At 42.4% G+C, this 25,035-nt stretch overlaps 1 protein-coding gene across 22 annotated transcripts in view; it reads left to right on the top strand.

Annotated features, from left to right (window-relative positions):
- Positions 1 to 25,035, top strand: part of LDB3 (LIM domain binding 3) — a 192,488-nt gene that overhangs the window by 86,579 nt on the left and 80,874 nt on the right. For 17 of the 22 annotated variants that reach the window (XM_066622474.1, XM_066622478.1, XM_066622482.1 and 14 more), the window contains exons 4-5: positions 13,345 to 13,420; positions 22,401 to 22,807. In XM_066622474.1, the coding sequence (XP_066478571.1) occupies positions 13,345 to 13,420; positions 22,401 to 22,807 (483 nt within the window). The remainder of the gene's footprint in view (positions 1 to 13,344; positions 13,421 to 22,400; positions 22,808 to 25,035) is intronic. The other 5 variants (XM_066622485.1, XM_066622490.1, XM_066622492.1 and 2 more) reach the window with 1 other exon arrangement.

Genomic DNA, 25,035 nt, shown 5'->3' with positions numbered 1-25,035 from the left:
TTGCAGAGCTTCTGGTTCTTCAGCACCGACAAGATCACCAGCCCATTGCCCTGGGCAATGTCAATCAAACTTGGCCCTGTCAATCAACTTTTGGAACCCATACATCCTTCAGTTAGAGTGGAACAAGACATTACTGCTAGTGAAACTCAATATGTAACATATTGCCATCCCATGCTGTGAATTACACTGCCTCCCAGCCTTTCCTGTGCCTCTGGTACTTATATTCATCCCCTCTGCCCAAATGCAGATGTGGGTATACATTGAGAATGAAGACAAATCCAGTGCAGGATTGCTGACGGTTCCCAGTAGGCTCTTCTTGTGTGAATCTGGCATCACAGCTAGTGATACAAGTTTTCACGGAAGCAAACCAAATAGTGGATAAGCACCAGTAATGAAGAATGGAGGCAGCAGAACCTTTACAGTGATTAGGTAATGTCATATCTTGCATTTCACTAGATGCTGAGGGAGAGAACTAGAGTCAGGGATACTGTTTTCTGTGTAGTACCACATCTGTCGTAATTTCTAGTTTGGCCCTTGTAAGGCACACATAGCAGTTTAAACATACATAGTCACTGCCACAGGCATAGGACCCAATTCTTTGGTCACATGGTGAACCACTTGGGAGCCATTTGTTTTCACACTGGACTCTACGGGCCTGATCCAGAACTTTGCTGTGTTTCATAGGGCATTGTGCAAGTGATCCATCAACATAGTAGTTCTGTCCCCTCCTAGGTAAAACATATCCAGAAAAGAACAATCACAAAGAAGGGTGCTGTGAAATAGTTAAGTAATTCTGTGGAATTGTCAGCTTTTGTTTCATTCATCCAGAGGCATAGTTCTTTCTCTTTGAACAAACAGAGAAAATGAACGATAAGAAGAATGAATGAAAGTCTCATTGTAAAGAGTGGTTATTTTTTAAGCAGTGAGAAAATTCAACAATCCTTCAATTAGATGAAGTGCCGCTCTCATATGATTGTCCAAGTATGTGATTATTTTTCTACTATCCTCTGCATATGCAAAATGCTGTAAGGGTGCATTTTAACAACAAAATTCAAAATGAAAAGAACAGAAGAAGGGAGAGAGAAAGCAGAGTATGTTGAAACTGCAGATATGTCATATCTGCTGTATTTTGATCACTGCTTTTAAATTGAAACAAGTAATAATAATAATAACAATAACAACAACAACACAGGCAGAATAAATAATAATAAATAAATAATAAAGGTGGAATTTATATACCGCCTTTCTGGTCATCGGACTACTCCTCTGACTTTATTCAAGGCGGTTCACATAGGCAGGGTGTATCTAAACCCCAAAGGGGATTTTTATTGTGGGGCAAAGGTAAGAAGAGGTTTAGTCAGTGTAATTTGGGGTTTATGTCTTTTATTAAATGGCCTGAGTCCTTGTTATAGGGCAGGTTATGAATCAAATCTAATATACAATAATTGCTTTAGGACTAGAAATCTCAGTCTATTACATATTGGAGAGATTCCACATAGAAATCCCTGAGGTCATGGTCTCTTGGAGAGAGAAAATAGGGACTGGGCCTTTTCCAAAAAGATGGCACATCTGATTCAGAGCAAGATGAAATCATAGGTCCAAGAAGCAAGCAGAGATCAATTACCAAAAGGCATTCCAGGAGTGGAGGTGAGTGCAGGAAGAGATGGTAGTGAGCGACTTGCTGAAGAAGGGACAAAGCGAAGAGGGAGGCTTGCAGGGTTAAGGAGCAAATCCAGCAGGAGAAATACAAGGAGCAGAATCTGTGAGCTACACATTAATTGAATAGAACAAGACCTAGTTCATCCTACTGAATTGATAACCCTGTGTTTGGGTTGTTCCACTTCAGACTACAGGTTGGAGGCTTACTTGATGGAATGATCTTTCATACATTGTTTTTAAAAATCCCTTGCTTAGAAAACTAGATGCCAAGGAGGAAGGATCTAACCTAATGTTCTAGGTTAGGAAGGGTTATCAGTTTATCTCTGGAGGGAGATGTTACCACCAGCCTTAAAGCTAGCAATGATGTGCCTCTTCCTGCCCCTAGATCCCACTGTGTAGGAGAATTTCAGGCCAGTATCTAACCTGCTGTTCTGGGCAATGTAACCAAGCAGGTGGTGGCATCCCAGCTCCATAGTTTCATGGATGAGACTATCTGCATCCCTTTCAGTCTTGCTTCAAGACTGACTTTGGGACAGAAATGGCCTTAGTCACCCTGGTGGATGATCTGTGCTGGGGAGTAGATGGGGAGTAGATGGGCAGCTCTGTTGGTCCTGTTAGATCTGTTTGCAGCTCTCAGTACTATCGATCATAGTGTTCTGCTGTGTTGGGGCTCAGAGGCACTGTTTTGTAGTGGTTCCAGTTCTTCTTGGACAACAGATTCTGGAAAGTGTTTTGAGGGGATTCCCATTTGGCACCCTGGCTTTTGGGCAGCAGGATGCCATAGGATTCCATCTAATTCACCATTTTATTTTACATTTACATGAAACTGCTGGGAGAGATCATCTGGAGTTTTGGGGCTGCATTCAACATGCAGTGTATATGGTAGCAGGTTTTTCATGAGCATTCTGTGACTCCCCTGGCTGATTTTCATGGCTTCCAGTTTGGGAACCACTAGTTTAGGACTACAGTATCTGAGGAGCCCCCTCCTCCTATCTAAGATGACCTGTACCCTCAGGTCTTCTGGTGAGCTCTCTGTCACAGTTGAAGCCCACATGGCAGCAACAAGGGAGGGGTCTTCTCCATAGCATCACCACAACTATGGAATTCTTCCCCATTAAAGTTGAGAACTGTGCTCTCCCTGTTGGATTCCAGCAGGGGCTAAAAACCTTTTTATTTCATTTGATCATTCCTCTTTAGACAACTTCTTGTTTTTAGCTCTCTCTTGTTAGCTCTAAAGAGAAGATCACTCTTATGGCACCAACTCACCAGTCACGGAGGGGGAAGGATAGGATTGGGCTGTGAGTCACCTTTCTAAACTTGACGAGTAGTGTTGAGAAACAAACTTCTTTCAGAACAGAAAGTGCAAACCATTCACTTACACTAAACAAAAAGAAAGTGTTCCCACAGTTTTGTGAGGTAAAATCCATTTTAACCAGTTAGGAAGCACTTCACCTCAGCTGCAAGGTGATGATACTTCCTCAGTATAGTGTTAAAATTTAATTCTAGCTCCCTCTCAAAAATTCTGCCTGTTCTAAATTACGGCCTCACCAAGGGAAATCACCAGCAAACCTACCAGGAATTTTGGTAATAAACTGGCGGTGGTAGTAAAGCTTATGGGCTATATGTACTGTATGGGGATGGTGTTGAGATCTAGTTATCTGCAAGAGAGTAAGAATGCACTCCTGTATTCACTTACTTGGGAGAAAATCTCATTGAACTTAGTGGGACTTCTGTCTTCTGAGTAGACAGACATAGGATTGCACTGTTGGTATGTTTAGACTGCCTCTTTAATTCTTTATACCTTTTCTGTATGCTGTCTTGAAGAGGCAGTGGAAGCATGAACATCATGGGGACCTGGTATTAAACAACAGTAAAATTAGTAAACTGATGGGTAAGATTAAATTTATTTACTTTGTTTTTAAATGTTGGTTGTTTGTGTTGGAAGGAACCTTCACTGGAGAATTGTCAGCTGGGAGTGGGGTGCATGCTCTTCTTCCTATTGACTATGTTTAAAATGGCACGGTTTCACCAGATGTTCTTGTAACCATTTTGCTTCACTTCCTTGGGCTCTGTGTAAGTAGGTGCATGAAAGGGAATCACTCAGAAAGTGCAGTTTGTCAGGCAACAATGTTTGGGCTTTTTTGTTTTTCTTTTTGAAAAGCATCACCTGTCATAATTTCCTCACCAATGCATTTCCTAGAAATAAGAAATAATGCCCTCCCCCCCCCATTTAGATTCTGCTACAGCTCATGGATAGCTTACATCAGAACAAAGGAGAGGCAGACTAAGCCCCTGGACCCATTATAATGAAAACCTGTTGATTCTATATGCCATTCAGGGCCTAACGACAATGCTTGGACAGTGCTTAGGAGGCTCCTTGGATAAAGGCTGTGAGGGTCCCCAGCAGCATGTTACCTCATTTCAGTGCACATGCTTCAGAATTCTTGTTGTTAATAATTATGTAGTCAGTTTTATGAACATTTACACGATCTTTTAACATGCAAAAAAATTTCCATGTGGACTCAATGCAAAACCATGGTTTCATATTATATCTGATCCTGACCTCCCCTACCCCCCCAAAACAGGTTTGTTTGAAGCCATCAAACCAGGATCTGAAACCATAGTTTGAAGTTGGTTTGCAAACCATGGTTTATCCTATGTGTGGCTTGTCATTTTGAATTCACAGTCTATGGGGTATGGCCAGTGCTCCGCCTCTAGTGTTTGCTTTCTCATGCAATCTAATGAGCTTGGGATGAACCTATGAAACTGACTCCTGAGAAAATGATAAACAAAGCAAAAAAAAAAAAAAAGCTGTAAACCATATCTGGCAGTTCAAACCATGGTATGGGTTCCTAATTATATGGTTTTGCATTCCATCTGAACTCAATTTTCCTGTGTAATATGTGAAGGGGAAAGCTAATGCATCTTTCCCATATTGGGCTGCATGAGTTCCAGATGAATGTGGACCTCCCTCATGCAGCTTTCCATACTAATGTGCAAGTTCCACATACTGGTGTTAAACAAGAAGTATGAATAGTGAAAGTCACTGCTGTTGACATTTTTGTGTATAATCTGATTTCAGCAAGTCACTTAAGAAAAAAAAACTTGAACTACTTGGGCCCTGGCAGTGTCCCAGGGCAAAGGTCTGTGATGGCACCCCCCCAAGGTCTGTTGCAACCTCCCTACTCACAAATCTGCCCCCCCCACTCACCTGAGGCTCATGGAGCCTCGCATGACCAAGGCTGCATCAGGGCTGATTCCCTGATGCTATAAACTACGCTTCCGGAAAAACAGAAGCACAGTTTCCAACCCCGTTGGGAGCTTCAGAGAGGCTTCTACAGGGAACTAAAGGCTTGCGTCCAGGGCATTTGCCCCATCAAATGTAGGGGCCACTAGGCCCTGAAATCTTACATTTTAATGTAAACATTGCTTAGTATTTGGTGCAACAAAAAGTTCAAAGCCTTACTTGTTTTTGCTCATAGAATAGCAATTCCTTTACTTAAAATGAAAGTTATGATTGTGCAGTGAAAGAATGAGCTTCAGGAAACCTGTGTCCCTGAACTAAGAAAAGAGCCATTGAGATACCATGGTCCCTATGTAAATTTTTACTTCATGTTGATATGTGCAGAACTTGGGCTCAGTTGACTGCTGTAAGTTGACCTGAGAGGATCGTAGCCTGTGCCTTTCATGAGCCAATAGACAGTCAGTCTGAGCTTGTCTGAGCCAATAGTTATGAAATTTTGTCTGAGCCAATAGGCTCACTTGGTGAGTACCTTGTAATGAGCCCTCGAGAGTTGGAAGACCAAATGGAAAACTGCTGCTTTGGAGAGACAGGAGGAGGACTGGGAGGGGCTGAGGCAGGAGAGAAGGCTGCAGTACCACTGAAGGAAAGGTAGAGGCTGCTGTGTGCAGAGCCACTGAGGCTATAAAAGGGGCTGCACCAGCACAGAGAGCTCAGAGACCACCAGGGAAGAGCTGCTGTGAGGAGCCTTGGAGAGCAAGCTCTATAGAGGAAGTGGGACCTCCAGGGAAGAGAAGCTGCAAGAAGTGAGCTGGAAGAGACCAAGCTACAGAAAGGAGCTGAGGAGAGAGCTGCAGGAAGGAGCCCCTGGGAGAGCCTCTGAGAACCAGGGAACAACCATCCAGCCTTTGCCTCGAGTCCTGCTGCATTGAGCCTGCCTGCCTCAGGTCCTCAGGGAATTTGGAACGAGGTCATTTTGATTTGTTTGGTTCAGGTTCCATTCCTCCTAATAAAAAGCCTTAAAACTTAGCTTGGTGTCAGTGGTCTCTTTCGATCCTGCATAACAATGTTTTTATTCCTCCCTGAGCAATTTCACCTCTGCTGCATTTCTTTTGCATGTTTGATGCAGTAAGTGTTCACACTGGGTTGTAAATGCCATTGTCATAGATGTTCATGATAGAGTTATTGGTAAAATCTATATGTTTAATGTGGTGTCTTGAAGCTTCTTAAAAAGTAGTGTCAAAGGAGAGTCCTCACAGGAGTAACAGTGTCAGTGACTACGGCAGCATATCAGTGAGGTGTGGAACATAATTTGGTCATCTGTGAGTTGTAAAGCAGCTAACTGAGCCATAGCAATAGCATGATATCAGCAGTCATAAAATTTGATCAATTAAATATGTTCTATATGCAGACTGAGGCAGTAGAATTCGGGTTTGTCCCACTTTAACTGTAGGTGCATTTATAATGCTTCCCCACATAAAAGACTCCTTGCATGTATAAAATTAGAACATCAGTGAGAAGTGTGGAGTAACCTTCTACCTGTTGTCCTTGTCCCTGCTGTACAGGGAAACTGTGTGGATAGCATTTAGAATGTGACCCCTCTCCTGCAGTACTCTGAAGTGATATACTAGAATTCTACTCCGTCACTCTGTGTAGCTTGTAGAATGGCTCTCGTTGATCAGACATTTAAGTGGTACAGTTCAAAATTCAACCACCCCCAGACTATTACATTCTGTGTAATGTAGACCAGATCTAAAAAACGCATGTAGCAGAAAGGTGGCAATTGAAAGGACATCTGCAAGAGGGATCTGAAGGCCTTAGGAGTGGACCTCAACAAGTGGGAAAACCTGGCCTCTGAGCGGCCCGCTTGGAGGCAGGCTGTGCAGCATGGCCTTTCCCAGTTTGAAGAGGCACTTGGCCAACAGTCTGAGGCAAAGAGGCAAAGAAGGAAGGCCCATAGCCAGGGAGACAGACCAGGGACAGACTGCACTTGCTCCCGGTGTGGAAGGGATTGTCACTCCCAAATTGGCCTTTTCAGCCACACTAGACGCTGTTCCAGAACCACCTTTCAGAGCGCAATACCATAGTCTTTCGAGACTGAAGGTTGCCAACACATCTTTGAGACAGTATATTTGGTATTCCACTTCAAACTGTAACTGCAGAATACTATTTATGAATGTTTTTAAAAAAATTCTCTGAAAACAGAAAATTAGTGCAGCGGGTAGAAAGTCTTCTTGTTGTGATATATGCCCCAAGCCTATATGAATTTACAGGCTGAATAGAGCAAGGCTAGGCCCTGATGTCTTGGCCTGAGTGCATGCAGTGTAGCTCTGTTTTATCATGGGATTGGCTGATGCAACAGGGCATAGTATGGATGATACAGTAGCCTGCAATACCATGTCACAAGACTATGAGTTACCAGATCATACCCAGCTTCCCATTGGCCAGTGCCAGTATATATTGGGGCTTGTACAAGCTGCTGTGTGGGAGATGTTAAATGGAGTGTCTGCAGGAAGCTACGTTGGTGGAGTTGGTGATCGGAGATTGTGGCAAGTTCTCTATCTTTGCTGTTTTGCTTTGCTGTGCTGCCTTGGCACTGTACATACTGTACATACTTCAGTAAAAGGACATCTAGTGGTGGTGCACTGCCATGTCTGTGGCTTGTTATTTTCCGGGAGTAACTGCCTGACCTTGGGTCTCTGGAGCACTGGCGCTTCTGTGTACTCAACACTTCTAGACCAGTCCTGTCCCTGCTGTACTAGTTTTCTGCTTGTACAGTACAATATGTTTACATAGGGAAATATTCACAAATGGGTCTCCCCACTTGCACTCTGAAGTGATCATTCAACCTCCTAGAACTGTATCATCTCATTCTTGCCTCATTCTGCTAACACTTGTGTGTAGTCCCTGAAGTGCGAGTCACATAAGAAGAAAAAATCCGAACAAGTTGCGCCCTGAAATCTTACATCTTAATATAAACATTACTCAGTATTTGTGCAACAAAAAGTTTGCAATTTTACAGTGGATTCACGTCACCCGGTGTGGGAGGCCTGCACGTCACCCCATGCAGTGGGTGGGGCAACACCCCAGGTGGTGGGCTTGGTGATGTACCATTGATGCCTGCAAATCAGTCTCAAACCCCCCCCCCCTTTCCAAATCAAAAACTTGTGGCAGCCATCAACACAGAGCAACACAGAGAAGGAGGGGGAGCAGCTAACAGAGATAGGAAAAGGCATGATTTAGAGCAGGGGTGCTCAATAGGTGGATCGCGATCTACCGGTAGATCGCGAGGCAAAATGAGTAGATCGCGGAGTGCTGACCCCCCCCTCAGGTGCCTCTGGGAGGAAATGCCGGGAGTAAGGCCCATTGTACTCAATGGGGCTTACTCCCAGGTAAGTGTGGCTAGGATTGCAGCCTCACAGCCTAATCCTAGGCATGTCTACTCAGGAGTAAGTCCTGTTATACTCAGTGGGGCTCAAGGTACACCAACATACATTGTACACATAAATGTTATATGTTATGATGGCGCGAACATTGTAAAAAAAACTCTGGTAGATCTCCGGGCCTTGCTGGGTTTCAAAGTAGCTCTCGAGCCAAAAAAGTGTGAGCACCCCTGATTTAGAGGAAGTTAGAACTTACAGCTGGCTAAATCTTATCACTAACAGACCTTTTTTGCTGACAAGCTAATAAAGTGCCTAACCTAACTGCAGACATATCATCAGACACTAGATGAAAATAGAACAGCAAGCATCGTGAAACGGTCAGAAACAAAACTTCCCTTTGAGAAGGCAAATGCAATGGCAAGTAAGAGTGAAAAGGGCGGGAGCATGAAGAAGGACATTTAGGAAAGTTACCAAAGGGAACTTCCCCTTTTTAGGACGATTTGTTTGAATGACAACTGAAATGTATAAAAGGGTATCACACCCCACTGGACCCCGGCTTCTGAATTTGAGCGGACAGCTCTCAGGGGTCCCAGGCATGCCTTGCTAACCAATAAAAAACCTTCCTAGCCTTCCACCTTCTAGTGTCTTGCTTATTCGTTCTCAGTGGCACTGGACAGAATCCACCCCTGTCGGACCAACTGGCTCTGCCCTTCCGGGCAGGGATACAACACCAACACCCCGCCCCACTGGTTTTTTGGCTGTACCTTTTGATAGAACACAGATATTTCAATGCATTCTGCATGAAATTACGCATTGATTGTTATATAACTTGATGGCATTATTTCTCTAAACTCTGATTTTAGTGATTTTGAAAACTTGTAGAGTCTCAAACACACCCCCCATGTCAACTTACTAACACCTTATTGCAGCAGTTCTCAAACTTTTAGCACCGGTACCCACTTTTTAGAATCGCATCTGTCCAGGACCCATTGGAAGTGATGTCATGGCCAGAAGTGACATCATCAAGCAAATTAAAATAAATAATGCTTGTAAATAAAAATAAAAGAAATAATTAAATAAGGGGGAGCCAGTCCTGTTCTACCAAGTGAATTTTCTCTGTAGTCTGCCTGCAATAACAGCCCCCCCAAAAGAATCAGTGAGATTTTCAGCCCTCCCCAGTGCCCAGTTTAAAGTTCTTCTATTTCAAGCATTTCAAGATAAAGACCCACCTGGCTTTACGAGTGCAAAATAGAAAGCATTCCCCTTACCAGTTTAAGCCTCTTTTTTTGTCCTTTTTAGTTGGGGGGGGGGCTGCATTGCCCTTTGCCCTGCATTGCCTGCTTTGCCCTGGTGTCCTCACATTCCCTTTTCCTGGCCTGATCAGAAGCCAAGGCACGTCTGCCTACTCGTGAGTAAACGCGACCGTGTGGCTTAGTTTCACTTTCCACAGGGCTCAATACACTCGCAACTGGAAGGGAGGGACTTCCTTCTTGGGTGTTTTTTGGGGGCTGTATTCATTGGATCAGGACTGTTCTGGTGTCATTGGATTCCTCTTAGCCTGCTCTTTCCATTGGACTAAGGCACGAATAAACGTGCGATATGGCTCGGTTTCACTTTCCATAGGGCTCCATGCATTTTTTTGGTTTCTGGTTTTTCCCCACACACCCCTAGCAATGCCATTGCAACTTTACATGGTTTTGCTCATAGAATAGCAATTCCTTGACTTAAAATTAAAGTCATGACTGTATTTCTTTGAATTTGACCTGTGTAGTGAAAGAATGAGCTTCTGGAAACATGTCCTTGAACTAAGAGAAGAGCCTACACACATTGTTGGCTCCCTGCACACATTTTTCTTCATTTCAATCTTCCCTGAAGGATTTCACCTCTATTGCCCTCCCCTGTTGACCAATGCAGATGTTTTTGTCCAAATATGGCCAGTTTTCTTCCATTATGGAACTAAAGATGGCATAGATAAGGTTCCAAGGCAGAGGGCTGATATCAGAGGTTGACCAAGATGGGAATTGGTTAAGGGTCTGCACTCCCATAGTCCCGATACTGACCCCTGAAGGCTTCCAATGCAGGCAGCAACATCACAAGTTGCTCAACTGACTTGTACTGTCTCTGCTTTATCTTGCCCCCCCCCCATCTAACACTGTGCTTCTTCAGCAGCCCCTGAGATGATACAGGGGCCAATGAGGAAGGCCATTTGTGGATAGGAAGGGCAGGAGAGAAGGTTGTTTGGTCACCACCTCCCTCAGTGCATCCAGAGCACTAAGAAAAGGGCATCTTTCCATTTCTCCTTTTCCCTGACTTGTCCTGGTTGAGGAGTAATTTTGGAGAGTGCCTCCCGCTCAGCACTGCTGGGGCACTGAGGAAAAGATTATCTGTATCCATTCTGAGATTGCTCCTCCCAGTTGCCCCTTCTGGGTCAGGAAGTGACCTTGGAAGGCACTTCACAGTGTTGGTGGAGCATTGGGAGAGACCCTTCAAGATCTCTCTAAGCACAACCACCAAGGTGTGGGGAAGACTCAGGCTTGCCCCAAGTGCTCCCTAGACCTTAGCACTGGCACTGCCAGACAATCACCAATCTAAGCACTGACCATAAACCTGTTTAGGTGGCTGCCTCATATAACCTCAGATCATGTCCTGAACCCTTGTCATGGGCTAGCCCAGTAGTTCTCAAACTGGTAGATTGCGACCCACCAGTTCGTGTATAGGTTCCCCTGTCCCTTTAAGGAGTGGGGGAAGGGGAGAGGGCAGGGAGGCCATCCCCAAGATCGCCTCTCTAAGTGGGGCATTGCGATGCAATGAGGAAGTGCTTTGCTCGCGATTATGCCTCAACATTCCAAGCATCGGGGAGCCCTGTGGAGGACTTTTGACTTCAGTGTTAGCATAATGCAACTACTGGCTATGTTACACAGTGCAAAGAGCAAGATTACAATCCCAACCATATGGCAGCCCATTGTATTGGCAACCTTCAGTCTCGAAAGACTATGGTATCGCGCTCTGAAAGGTGGTTCTGGCACAGCGTCTAGTGTGGCTGAAAAGGCCAATCCGGGAGTGACAATCCCTTCCACACCGGGAGCAAGTGCAGTCTGTCCCTGGTCTGTCTCCCTGGCTATGGGCCTTCCTTCTTTGCCTCTTAGCCTCAGACTGTTGGCAAAGTGTCTCTTCAAACTGGGAAAGGCCATGCTGCACAGCCTGCCTCCAAGCAGGCCGCTCAGAGGCCAGGGTTTCCCACTTGTTGAGGTCCATCCCTAAGGCCTTCAGATCCCTCTTGCAGATGTCCTTGTATCGCAGCTGTGGTCTACCTGTAGGGCACTTTCCTTGCACGAGTTCTCCATAGAGGAGATCCTTTGGGATCCGGCCATCATCCGGCAGCCCATTACGACCAAGGATAGTATCTGTCTTGCTGTATGAAGCAGCGTGACCATCCCCCAGCTACAATGATTCCCAATATTACCCAGCTTCAATGTGGCACCAGGCATGTTACCAGAAAGGTTAATCATGCAGTGTTCTTGGCATCACAGTAGTTCTGTGGGACCTGAGTCTCTGTAGTCTACATGTGTGGCATTACTACACCAGGGATCTGTGGCCCAGGTATTTATTGTGCTAGCATGCTAATGCTGCATTCATAGGTGCCAGCAATCAGGTTTAAAAATGAACCTGACTGCATGGCATATTGAATGGGTAGAGTTGTGTTTAACATTCTTAGCATCACATTTAAACCAGACCTGCTATATCATTTCTCAGTGGTTTGAAGTTACTTCTCTGTTTAGTTAGTTCTTTGAAGGTATCTGCTAATGTTCCTCAAAAGATTCACAGTCCATTCATCACTTTTCTAAGTCAACAGAGCAATAGTGCACCTTCCCCAAATCTAGGAATAGTAATTTTCATCTAGTATAATACTCTCCACTATGGAGCAGTGGGCATGCGTGCTTGCATATTGCATAGTTCCTCAAGGGCTGCAGTGGCATAGAGGCACATTGCAGTCCCCTGCAGAATCAGGTCCAGTCCAAGTCACCTAGTGTTGGGGGAGGAGAGTTGATTTTGCCTTATTACAACAACAGTGTCTTAAGTGTAGTGCTTTACTTAACCCCACTGGAGAAAGTGGCAACTGTGGAAGAGAATAAAGGAATGCAGTTGCGAACATAATTGAGATAAAAAACGAACCTGCTCCTCATCTTATTGACTCCCTGTTTTAGAGTCTCAAGCCTGCTGCAATCTATATAATCCTGCCCTTTTGTCTATAAAGCCTCGTTTGGGTTTTGTTTGTTGGTCATGCTAGAGCAGGGGTGGGCAAACCCCGGCCCAGGGGCCATTTGCATCTCTCAGGGTCCCCCAGTCCAGCCCACAGGGAGTCCCCAGTCTCCAATGAGTCTGGCCCATTGGAGACTATTGGAGCTGCGCTGGCTCGCAACTGCCGGTTGTGACCACCAGAAGCAAGCTGCAGGCCAAGTTAGAGCAAGGCCTTTTATAGTCTCCATGTGTTTTCTGCTTTTCTCTGGGCATTATTTAAACCCCCCCTCCACCCACATAACACAACAAGTTATGTTTCCATGTGTTTCTGGTTTGGTGTGTATGTTTTCACTGTGCAAGTGGTGTGTGGCAAACAGTTCATAGTTCTCATGTAGTTCGTTGGCTGCAGCGAACGAACATGCCTGTATTATAGTTCTCACCTGATTATAAATAAGCTCAGTAAAATTCATTCATTCATATAAGTTCCATCTCTAATGTATTTATTTATGTGAATTTATTCAAATTTGAAATGTAAATAATTGGTTTTTTCCCTGGTCTCCAACACAGGGAGATGATGTGGCCCTCCTGCCAAAATGTTTACCCACCCCTGTGCTAGAGCACGAGGGAATGTTGGGAACTAGCTTTTATATTAATCCAAAGGAAAGGGGGAGATAATTTAGTGACAAAATTGTAAGGGAATGATACAGATTTTAAAACCATAGTGATTGTTGATAGTGTTTTTCAGTGCATTTTTTAAAAATCATAGGGAAACACAGACACAGAGCCCAGTTGATCAATAACCACCTTTTTTTTTTTTACCAGATCAAAACGCCCAATTCCAATTCCAACGACCACTCCAAGAATTGACTCTCCCATGCCTGTGATCCCTCATCAAAAGGTACTTGTGTTATATTTACCACAACTTGTCTTGAATTTCTGATTGTAGCCTCTTTGGGGATTCCTTTCCGTTTCTCAAACTGTGGGTCGGAATCCACTTGATGGGTTGTGACCTAATTTCTGGTGGGTCCCACAGAACCTCCAATGAAAACATGGGTGATAGAAAGATCAGATAACTGCCTCAAGCCCTGAGTCTGTTCAAAAATCAGATAGCTGCTAACTGCCCTCCTACAAACAGCTGAACTCCTACAGTTTGCAATAATAAAAAATATTATTTCTTTCTAGATCACCTATTTTTAAAGTATTGTAATGCTTGGTTGGTCATGATTGAATGTCTTTTTAAAAAGGGGTGCTAAAAAGTTTGAAAACTGCTGCTCTGTTGGATATTAAGCAAGACGCTCGATCCATCAGTGGGCAAGAAATTAAATTCAAAATACTTTAATGTGTCCAAACCGTGACTACCACTTGGCACTTCTGTAAGAACAGAGCTGCCATTTGGGAAATTGACTCTCCCCTGTTTTTCCTTGGTTTTTAGATAATGCATTATTAGAATTCAGGATATCTCTGATCTGCACACTGATTTGACACACTGGTTTTGTATATTATTATTGTTTTACATTGATTCTAGCATTCTTTTGGGGTTCTTAAAGCTTTTAGGGCTGCCAATGTGCTTTCCTTCGAAACAAGAGTGTTTTTTATCAGTTGTGTAACAGAAAACAATTCATCAGGTGAGGCTTCTTCTCGCACTACGTTTCAGTGTTCAAAAATTGTTTCAGATTAATTTTTGCTTGCTACATAGTTGTTAAAAAGCATGGAGACTTACCTGTAAAAAAGAAAAATGTTTGGTACCCTAAATGTTTATCTTTCAGTTCTCTAAGTACAACATCCGGATGTGAGAGAGGCAGAATGTAAAACATCCAACATGTTAAGCATGTCTTAAGACTGCCTACTAGCCACTCTCATATTTGTAGAATATGAAATGTTTATTTATGCTACTAAGGGTGCAATCCTAACCGGCACATAGGCTGGCCCAAGTCCCCGGGAGGGTCGCAAAAGTGCCTGAAAGCATGTTTGCACCTCCATGGGAGGAAGCTGCATCAGTGCATATTGATGTGCCAACACGCGGAGGCCGGCAGAAGTCTCTGCAGCGGCTTCCTCACCGCCACTTGTGTCAGCGCACCTGCGCCAACACAAGTGGCAACTTGTAGGCATGGGGGGGGCGGGGTGGAGGCGGGAGGGGGGCATTTCTGGGCGGGGGAGGGCAGGCGATAGGTGGCCCCCGGGGTGGGAGCGCAGGGAGCCAGGGGTGCGGCTGGGACCCGGCAGTTATGCCGGATCCCAACCCCCGTCCCCGCAGAGAATTGAGTGGCTTGAAGTCGCTCCGCTTTCCTCAGACCTGCTGCAGCCAACGAACCTGCGTTGGATGCAGCGCAAGCCTCCTGGCTTGCCTGCTCTAGCACAGATTTGGATTGTGCCCTAAGAATAGGAAGAGTTCTTTGGAATGGAGTGAGTGCTCAAATATATGTCTCTTCTATAATGTAGTCCTGATTAATGAGAACCTGCCGAGAGTATGGTGTTTGTATGTGAAGAAGCCTTTGCAAGCTACAGACTTCCCTCTTTTTCTCTCTTTTTCGCATACGAATGGAAGAGAAGGAAAACCTTTTCTTTTGCTTTGAAGTAAATCATAATTCCACTTTATGTCTAAACTTAGGAACTGTGATTTACTTCAAACTAGAGTTGGGGAAAAACAAACCATGATCAAACCATAGTCTCAGATCCTGGTTTGTTGCTTAACTGTGATTTGAAGTACAGCAGAGCTTCCGCATAGAACATCATGCAGAATTATCATTTCATTCAAAGTGAAATTCAACACTTTCCCTTTCCTCTTGAGAGAGGGGAAGAGACAGAGGAGCATGTAAGTGTATGGCTCTCAGAGGTTCATTCACGTAGTAGAAAGAAACTATTTATTCCATATACATGAGTCTGGAACAAAAACTGTGATGTTGTTTGGGAGTATGATGGGGCTAGGAGTTGCAGTTCCATGATTGTTGTGGAACTTGTGGAACATAAGAGATTAGTCTAGAGAAGTGGTTCTCAAACTTTTTAGCACTGGGGCCCACTATTTAGAATGACAATCTGTCAGGACCCACCAGAAGAGATGCCATTAACCTGAAAGTGAAATCATAGCAAAAAGTGACATCATCACAGAGGGAAATTTTTAACACCCCCACATGACAAAATCAAATCAATTAAGTAAGTAAAAGTTTATAATGTATAAGTTTAAAAATTTATTTAAAATAAACCCTCCTAATCTTTCCAAGCAGTTGCTGATCTGTTTAAAAAAATTTCCCCAAACATCCCAAAGGCTGCTATCCTATCCACACTTTCCTGGGAGTAAGCACTATTGACTATCTTTGTTAAAAGCATATACAAAGTAGCCTGTGAAAAGTACAGATCTGAAACTTTCCCCCGATGCAGTCACATACCATGGTAGCGTTAAGTATAATAGATTAAAAATAAAATAACATTGAAATGAATGGGGACCCACCTGAAATGGGCTTGTGACCCACCTAATGGGTCCTGACCCACAGTTTGAGAAGCACTAGTCTAGAGAAAAATGGCTGCTGTTGATCAGCATGCATATATGGGAGTTATTGATGTTGCAGTTTAAACAAAACAGATGATGTGAAAAATGCCTAGAGGATGTAGTAGTGATAGGCTTAACACTCAGTCTGTAATTCATTGGATAGTCATATATAATTTCCAAAAATGGTTATCATATTTGTCATCTGCAGTAAAAAAACAATTGAGTGTCCTGGCCTTAGAGACGCACACATCTATTTGTGGCATGAGTTTCATAGACAAGAGCCTACATCATCTGACGTATGAAGAGTATCAAGCAAATAATACTGAAAGCAGAGGCAGTTGAATAAATTGATCAGTTGATGAGTTATGAGCATCTTTCAGAAATTTAATGAACATGTTTGGGGACAGGAAGAAGGATCACAAGTGCAGCCCCATCCCAACCTACTTGTGTGCATTTCAAAATCTGGATTGAGTGGATATTGGAATTACAACTGTGTGCATGTAGAGCTCTCTCCTTGCCGTTTAGACTCTTCCTGATTTGGTTCCCAGTTGTGCAGATAGATTCCAGCCCTTTACCCATCTGTGGTCCTCCTATCTTTTCCCTGTAGATCAATTCTCACATTTATTAATGGGCAAAATCCATTGATAAATTTAGCAGTGCAATAACTGCATGTGATAATTGGTAGTGCTACTGCTTAGTCTTTTTTTTTAAATATGAATTTGACATGTTTTGTGAAAGCTAAGCGCTCTCACCACATTTTTGCAGTTCTTCATCATATCTTTGCAGCACACCTATAATCACATCTTTCTAGTTCTCTTTCATGTTCAGTTGGGTGTCCCTACTGGAGGTCATGCATGAGTGTCCAGTATAATTTTTTAAATATAATGCTTGAGGGACAATTTGATGTTATACTGCTTTAAGGGCTTATACTTTATTAGGCCTAATACTGTATTAGTGCTCAAAATTATATTAGCACCTTCAAGGAATGGCTGAAAAGAGTGGCTGCAGTGTTTTTTGTTGCAGTGCACCTAAGTGTGCCTTTGGTCGGCGCAAGTCCCTTGTGTCAGCCCAGGAGGCTCACAAACGTGCTGTTCCTTTTACTATTCCTTTTTACTATAGCAATTCAGTGTACCCTTAACTCACATCCCTCCAATTTTATTAGGCTCTTACAATTAAACAGCTGAAGCTTTGGACTGCACAGAGCTAGGATGTCTGAATCCCATTGGATCCACTTGGATTTAAATTGCCTAGCCGAGTTTAGGACAGAAGCCTTATTTATTTGATTGGTTTCATCTCCTGAAGAAACTACTTAACATTGCAGTTCTAGTTCTGAGATTTAAGAGTATGGCTGTTCAGTTTAAGTAAGATCTCTCACCAAAATAGATAAATCTATCTCCACCAACTTGGCTACATTTTCTGAGGTAATTATAGGAGGTGAAATTAGAGCAATGACCTCTGAAGATTGAAATCCAATTACAGCTATATTGTCAAGTTAGCAGTGATAATGGCCTTCATCATGTAAAATTTGAGCTTCTTACACCAGTTACCAACTACAACATAACATGGCCATGACTTTTTCATTTCTAAAAGGGTTTTTTCAAATCCGTTCTTTAGAAAAATGAAATGTTCCTGTTTTTGCTAATGGTAGAAATGGGCTAACTAAAGTTTGTATTAAACTTAATGTTTACGTTTTGTGGACTCCCGTAATTTTTAGTAGTGATTAAAAATAGTTTCATATCCTTTAGAAATTAACACTAATATAATAATAGCAATCAACTAGCAAAAATGATAACTTTTCCTCAGGCAGTCCACCTTGGTACTTGAAAGAATTCCCCATTGTGGGGGAATTGGTACTGTACAAATTATTTAAGTTTCAGTCCACTGTAACATTTAAATCATGTGGGACAGGAAGTTTATCTGAGATTCAGAGCCACATCCTGCTTTGGGGGAAACAGCAGCTTTGGCCTGTGAGTGTCCTTTAACTGCCCAGGTGGTAGGAAAGCAGAGGCACAGCTGGCAAGTACTGGACAGTAGTGAGTCACATCAGTAAGAAGAATGCTGCAGAGTTCTCTGCATTATTATACGTGAACTTAGAGATGTTCCATGTGATTGGACCCTGTGCCAAATGGGAATCAAGATGGTGCCTCTTGTATTCCTCATGTATGTGCCTGCTCATGATAATACATTTTCCTTTCAAGTGAGAAAGGAACCCCTTAACAGAACTGGTCCCTGGTGAGTGACCAGCTCCGCTGACCTATGGCGTTGGCCAGCAGATGCCATCCAATCTGCATCTCGATGGAATCCAGTTATAGTGAAGCATACATATATGTGTATGAAGCTGATTTGTGAATCAGAACTTCCCTGGTCTGACTCCATGAGTTCCATGAACTTCCATGAGTTCTCCTCTCAGCCTCAGTTCCCCAGCTGTAATATGGAGATAATAATACTTGCTCATCTTATAGAGTTGTTGTAAAGACTATATCAAGACAGTACATGTGAAGTGCTTTGCACACTCAGAAAGTGTGCAAATATAAAAATATTTAGCATTACTATTATATCACAGAGTAACATAAATCAGCTAAGAACTAAAGGTGAACAAGCACAGAAGAACTACTCAGCACATTCCTAGTCTTCAAGTACATTGTGTGTGTTTTGGGGCTCATGTTTGACTCCCAGCATCTTCAATCAGGGAACGGGGTTGTGCCAGAACTCTGCCTGAGATTCTGCAAGCCATGGACTTCTGCATGCTGGGATTGATATTACTAGGATAGGCAGACCAGATAAATCGCAAGAGACAAAGGACAAGCAATTTATACTTACTCTCATCTTGTTCTCAAATCTTGTCTGGGTGTGGGGGTGTGATGTGGGACAATGGTGCATTATTACAGTAGGGAGAGAGTAAGTATATGCTTTACCTAAGGCAGCTGATAATATGCATTGAGTGTTTAGGTAAGTGGTCTACCCTCATGAGCACTGTATCATCAGTGCAAAGGTCTCACAATCACATCTCAGCTCAGCTTCCATATGTGTTGCATTCCATTTACAGAGTCCCCATGGTTCAAGGATGCTGATTTGTAAACTTTTGTAAGTCCCCTCCAACATTATACACACCATTTGAGTAAGCAATTAAATATACATTTGAACTGGCTGAGATGTATGTGTATAAGACATTGCTATTGCTTGCTCAGATGTGTATAAGATATTTTATCAAATAGTTCTCCTTCCTTGTTTTGTGCAAGATGATGTTTTTCCTTTGAGAGAACACATTTGCACTATAAAATGAATTTAAACCATTACCAACACAGTAAAAAGAGGCTGGGTATAAGAATGTCTCCTGTGTGCTCCACTATTTTGCCAAATATGTCCTACGTGTTATCACAGGGAAATATTAAATTCTCGTTTTCTGAGTTCTGCTTGTGATCAGATGTTATTAGAGCAACAAAATGAGAGGCCAACTCTGTCTCTTCTATGAAATAAGGCATTTTAGCAAGGTGACAGTAGTGCGTCTCCAGAGACAAACTCCAGTGCTTAGGATAACAGCCTCCTCTTCTGGCTAACTGAAAAGCTGCAGAGAATTGCAGTGAAAATATGTGCTCATTTTTGCAGGCCCTGAAGGACAAAAAGAGAGGGAGAAATCTAGTTTTAATAACTGAATAGAAATGGTTAGAAAAGAATTTGATGCCCATGATTAGAAGCCCAGCACCAATATTCCATATACACACGAAAATATTAGTGCATGAAGTGCTGTTCTTATGGTTTGCATGACATACACAACAACGATTAATTATCGTTTTTATTACTTGGGAGTCTGCTAAATTTCATCATCATCAACACCCACACACATGCACACAGAAACATGAACCACCTTCTAACTGAGGGATGAATATTCACAACTGCCTCTACAGTAGCTCTTCAGTGAGTACCACTGCAGGGAAGAGAGCTGCCCTCTCCACTAGCAAGAGCCAACCACCATTCGCTCAATCTACCTTATCAGACACCAGAAGAGCAGCATGGAGAATGAAATAGAGTTGGCTATGAGCAGCTGGAATGGGACTTATGTAATAACCCTGCAATTCTGTAGTAAAGATGAGGATGAGAAGGAGCAGACTAGCAACCACTCTGAAGTCTGGTGATAATTAGCATTTAGACAAAGTTCCTATACGGGGGGGGCCCTCATTATCCATGGGGGTTCTGTTCCCAGATAAGCAGATACAGAAGACCACGGGTATTGAAACCTCCAGTTTTCAGAACCCCACCCCCACCCTCTGAACCCACCTGGGCTCCTTCTAGGCCCAGAGGGTTTCTGAGTCCCACAGAGGCCATGTGCTACCAACTACTGTGGGTCTCAGAATGCTAAAAAAAAACAAAAAACAAAAAACAAAAACCCTACTACTTCCTGTTTAAGACATTCTGAGGCCTGGCGAGCCTCCTTCACAATGCTTTGTTAAAACATAGGAGCCATCTTGCGGTTTTCTTTGGAGGCCAAAAGGTGGGATAGAAATCTTGAGAATAAATAATGACTACGGGTCAAATCCTATCCAACTTTCCATCCCCTGTGCAGCTGCAGTACAGTCCCTAGGCAAGGCAACAAACGTTCCCTTACCTTTTGGAGGCTTCTATAACTACCCTCCCACCACAGGATGCAGCACAAACCCCATTGGCATGGCTACACCAGGGCTGGAAAGTTGGATAGATTTGGCCCTAACTTAATTAGGCAAAGAGTCAGTTTTTAAAGTGGTGACTTTTTGCGTTTATTGAGGGGAGACCAATTGTCCCTCTTATTCCACACAGCGTTTTTATCAGTGGTTGTTGCTGGTGTCTCTTCTGAATCTCTTTTAGATTGTAAGCCCCTTGGGAACAATTTATTTATTTAGCTATGTTTTCTGAACTATTTTTTGTTGAAAAGTGATACGAAAGTATTTTTGACAACAGTTTGATTGATATCTGGGATAGAATCACTTCAGTTTCTATCCTGAATTATTTTTCTTAGCTGTTCTCTTTTACTCTCTTTTCCTTCTTTCCTCCTTCTCTGTTCAGCCGCTCTTAGGGCCCAATTCTATCTGATTTTCCAGTGCTGGTGCAGCCATGCCAATGGGACATGCAGTTCATCCTGTGGTGAGCAGGCTGTCACAGAGGCCTCCTCAAGATATGGAAACATTTGTTCCCTTACCTCATGGGTGCATTATGGTTGCACTGGAACCATCTTTGGCCATCTAGTCCCTCTCTTTGGAATCTCTTCCACAGTACCTCAAATGGCTGCTTTTCCCTTAGCAGTTGTCTTTCCCATCTTCTGGGAGCTGCTGTCTTGAACCTTCATCAGTATACTTTCTCCCTGCAGTATATGTTTTGGTACTGCCAGCAAAATGTTGGCTTTGCATTGATTCTAGCAAGTATTTTGGTCTTTTTCCTTTATGCTTTTTTGATTGAATTAGTAGGAAATCAATAATGGAAAAAACATCAAGAGCAGTCCAATTTCCTACTGTTTAGCCCAGAAAAAAAATATACTTGGAGTGGTAAACATATAATTGCTGACAAGGTGAAGATTCCTGTGCTGTACATGGTCTAGTTCCACTTGTTCAAATGCAAGTTATGTAGATGTATGAAGTGAGAGTCTATTAATAGAATCTTTTTTGCCGCCATTTTGCTAACTTCATTGCACGGCCTTTATTAGCATGAACTTCAGCCTTTGTTGACAGCGGCCCTTAATTTTAAAACTAATCACAAATTGTGTGATTGCTGAAATATTAGCTCATGCATTTCTCGGTTATAACATAGATATATATGTATATATTATAGATTTGTTTAACTGTTATCCAAACATCCAAGTTTCCTTAAGAACCAGCTATCTTTTTCATAAGAATGAATGGGCATCCAAGGCTAATTGCCCAGTTATGCATATAATAACTAATACTGGCAGCTGTTTGGACAAGAAGCTTTATTATTATGCATCTGAGTTACCCAAACTTGCCAACTTGGAAATAGAAAATTTAATATTTTTGCTTGACTAATGCAAGGTTATGAAAGTTTCTTCTTTGTTTTGCTGCAATTGTCTTATATGTAGGGTTGCCAACCAATCAGTATTTAACCCGTTCAATGAGTAGAACACTGTGTTTTTGTTAGATAACCCATTGGTGACTGAGAAGCTAGTAAACTCCAGATTTTGTCATTCTGTGCCCTTCCCCAACATGGTCTGCCCCTGACATGCCAGATTTGGCCCTGGCATTAACCATCCTGGCCCTGCCTTGGGAGTATAAATATATATATTTAATCGAAGGTTGGCAACCTTACTGATAATATGTAGAATGCTAGAGCTGCAGACATTTTCTTTTTGCATGTGTTCTATGATTGTTCTTTTTTTCTTTTCTTTCTTTGGCCTGCATGTTTGCTTCTACAGGATTCTGTTCTGGAAATCAATGGCAACCGAACAAGCTCCGATCCTCTAAGTAGCACATCGGCTGCATCCATGCGTAGCATTTTAGCAAACAACGGAGCATATTCAGGCTTCCTCAGCAAACAAGAGACCAGCCTATCACATAGCTCTTCCTTTTTAAAGACTACTACCATTAGATCCTCCATGTCTTCTCAGTCTATGACATCTGACCTCTCACCAGCAAAAAGTGACCTAGGTTCAAAAACAAGCTCAGTGATCACAGATGGCAGTAGTCCTAAACACCAGCTGAGCCCAGCAAGGCAATATAACAACCCCATTGGTCTGTACTCAGCAGACACTCTAAGAGAAATGGCTGAGATGCAGAAATTAAGTCTCAAGCGAAGGGCTTCAGAAGGTGGACTTCCTAGAGGGTATGTAAATGTAATAAACCTGTTTTATAACAGTACATTCTGGGTAATTCAGAGAATGGATAACTTCTGTACATTGCTCATTGGAAGCATTCTGGCTGTTGTATGAATTTGTCTTTAATTCATCATTGTTAGAATAGAAGAACTTGCCTTGCAAAGTCAGATGAGACATCTATCTAAATCAGCAGTGTCTGTAACCTTTCCTTGTCACATAACCCAAGTGGCTGACAACCAGACGATACCACCTCTAATTGCTGGGCACCATTATGAAATGTTTTTCTAAAAAAATAGACCTCATTTGAAATAGCCATTGGTATTATAATACTATTTAGGCTACAATCCTAACCACACTTTCCTGAGAGTAAGCCCCATTGAACAAAATAGGACTTAGTTCTGAGTAGACCTGGTTAGGATTGTGCCTTTAGAAATTTAATGAAACATAAAAATATAAAAAGAGTTTTCATTTAACTACTTCTGAGTTGGTAATTTGCACACAAACGTCCGCTATGCTTTTACTCCAAGATCTCATTGGTCACAAATTGGTAGCCCAACATTTGTGCTGATATATTTGCATACTTTGTAAAACAGAAAATCACATGGTCTCTGTGTTTAGTTTGCCTAATCTTTTTGGGGATGAGGAGAACTCTTTGTTAGAAAGATCATTAGGAAAAGCCTAATAGAAAGAAATTGTTCAGGAAGCACCTGTTGCCTATTTAGGAGGGAGAACCATGACGAGTAATTGATTGTTTCCATTTGGAGCAAGCATTGATTTGACCACCACTTTCATAACTATAAATATCTAAGCTAATCCTCTTTATATCTGGGTTTATATGTAATACCACTCTTCATCCTTGGAAAGAGAGCAATTAGCAATAGAATTGGAGTGACCTCAGTGAAACTGCTCTTGGCTGAATCTAGTTCATTTTCTTGATGCTTTTATTTAAATAAATAGCTTTAGTGCAAAATGGTATTGTTTCCCAAATATCAAGAATGATCAGCCATGGTCTGTATCTGACTATTTTCATACTCTGTGGTATTTTGCCTTTTTATTCTCCTTTTCAGAAACGTAGGTAGATGAATTTTTTCTAGCTGTTAGAAAAATGCAAAAAATTGTTTGGACTGGAATCCTCATGTGCTGCAGTTTACGGAAGCTGTTCCACTGAGTTCTCTGAATGACTTATTATACACGAGCATACTGTATAATGGTATGCTCAGAGAATGATTACTTCTTATATGCTGCTTTTTCTCTTTAATAGTTTTTATTTATATAAACATGAAATATACTCTTTGGAGGAAGACTTATTGAATGCTGGTTGGCACTGAGCCCATGACTGGTGTGCATTTTCTCCAAGAGAACTCTCATTTTGTGGTCAAATTGCAGGCTTAATACTTGAACTCAGCACATAATGGCGGCCTGCCTTATAAAAGAAAGCTGTTAAATTCCACTCACAGACTCAAAAGTTCAACACAAGGATTTCTGCAGCAGTTCTGTGTGCCTGTGAAAATATAGTATTTACTGGTAATTTCATTGTAGTTCAGCTTGAATGAGATGGATGAGATGGAAAAGTCTCATTTTAGTGATCTGTGGTCTGTTATTTCAAACCTGTGGAAATACAAATGCAGAGACTTCCTATTTTGTAAGTAAATGTTCCATATTTTGCCTAAGCAAAATTGACTTATGAAAATGATACTTATCAGTATTTGAATCTTCATAGTTAATTGGGATTAATTCATGGGAATCCTGGCACCATGCATGTGTACAGAAGAGGGAGGTTCCTCCAAAGTGCAGTGTTCATAGGTCCTTTAGTAGAGCAGAAGAGGTGGGAGAAGATTTCTCCTGGGAAAACTAATATGGGAGCGGGATAACCAAGAGAGGATTCCAGGCCTCTTTCTGCATGTCACCAGCCCAGCAGAAACTATGTGGATGTGACAAATGTAAACAGAATGCAATGAGTATAACTTAAACCTTTTTTTTTTTTTTGGACCTTCATTTATCATATTCAACAACCCTTACACTTTTCCCAAAGTCAGCATGACAGTTTCAACCACTCCCCTACACACACCTTTTATCCACTCTCACTTTTCCTCCTCCCATCACCTCTTAAAATTGCAGTAAAGGAACATTCTGGCAGGACTTGTGGCTTCTATCACAGAGACATCTGACAGACTTCTAACAGTGCACCCATCAAAGATGCTGGAGCCCACTCAAGATCTGGTCCTGGCATCTCTGA

This window comes from Tiliqua scincoides, chromosome 3 (genome assembly GCF_035046505.1).
Source record: "Tiliqua scincoides isolate rTilSci1 chromosome 3, rTilSci1.hap2, whole genome shotgun sequence".
NCBI lineage: Eukaryota > Metazoa > Chordata > Lepidosauria > Squamata > Scincidae > Tiliqua > Tiliqua scincoides.
The sequence above is the reverse complement of the archived record's forward strand: the minus strand, read 5'-3'. Positions and strand labels throughout refer to the sequence as shown.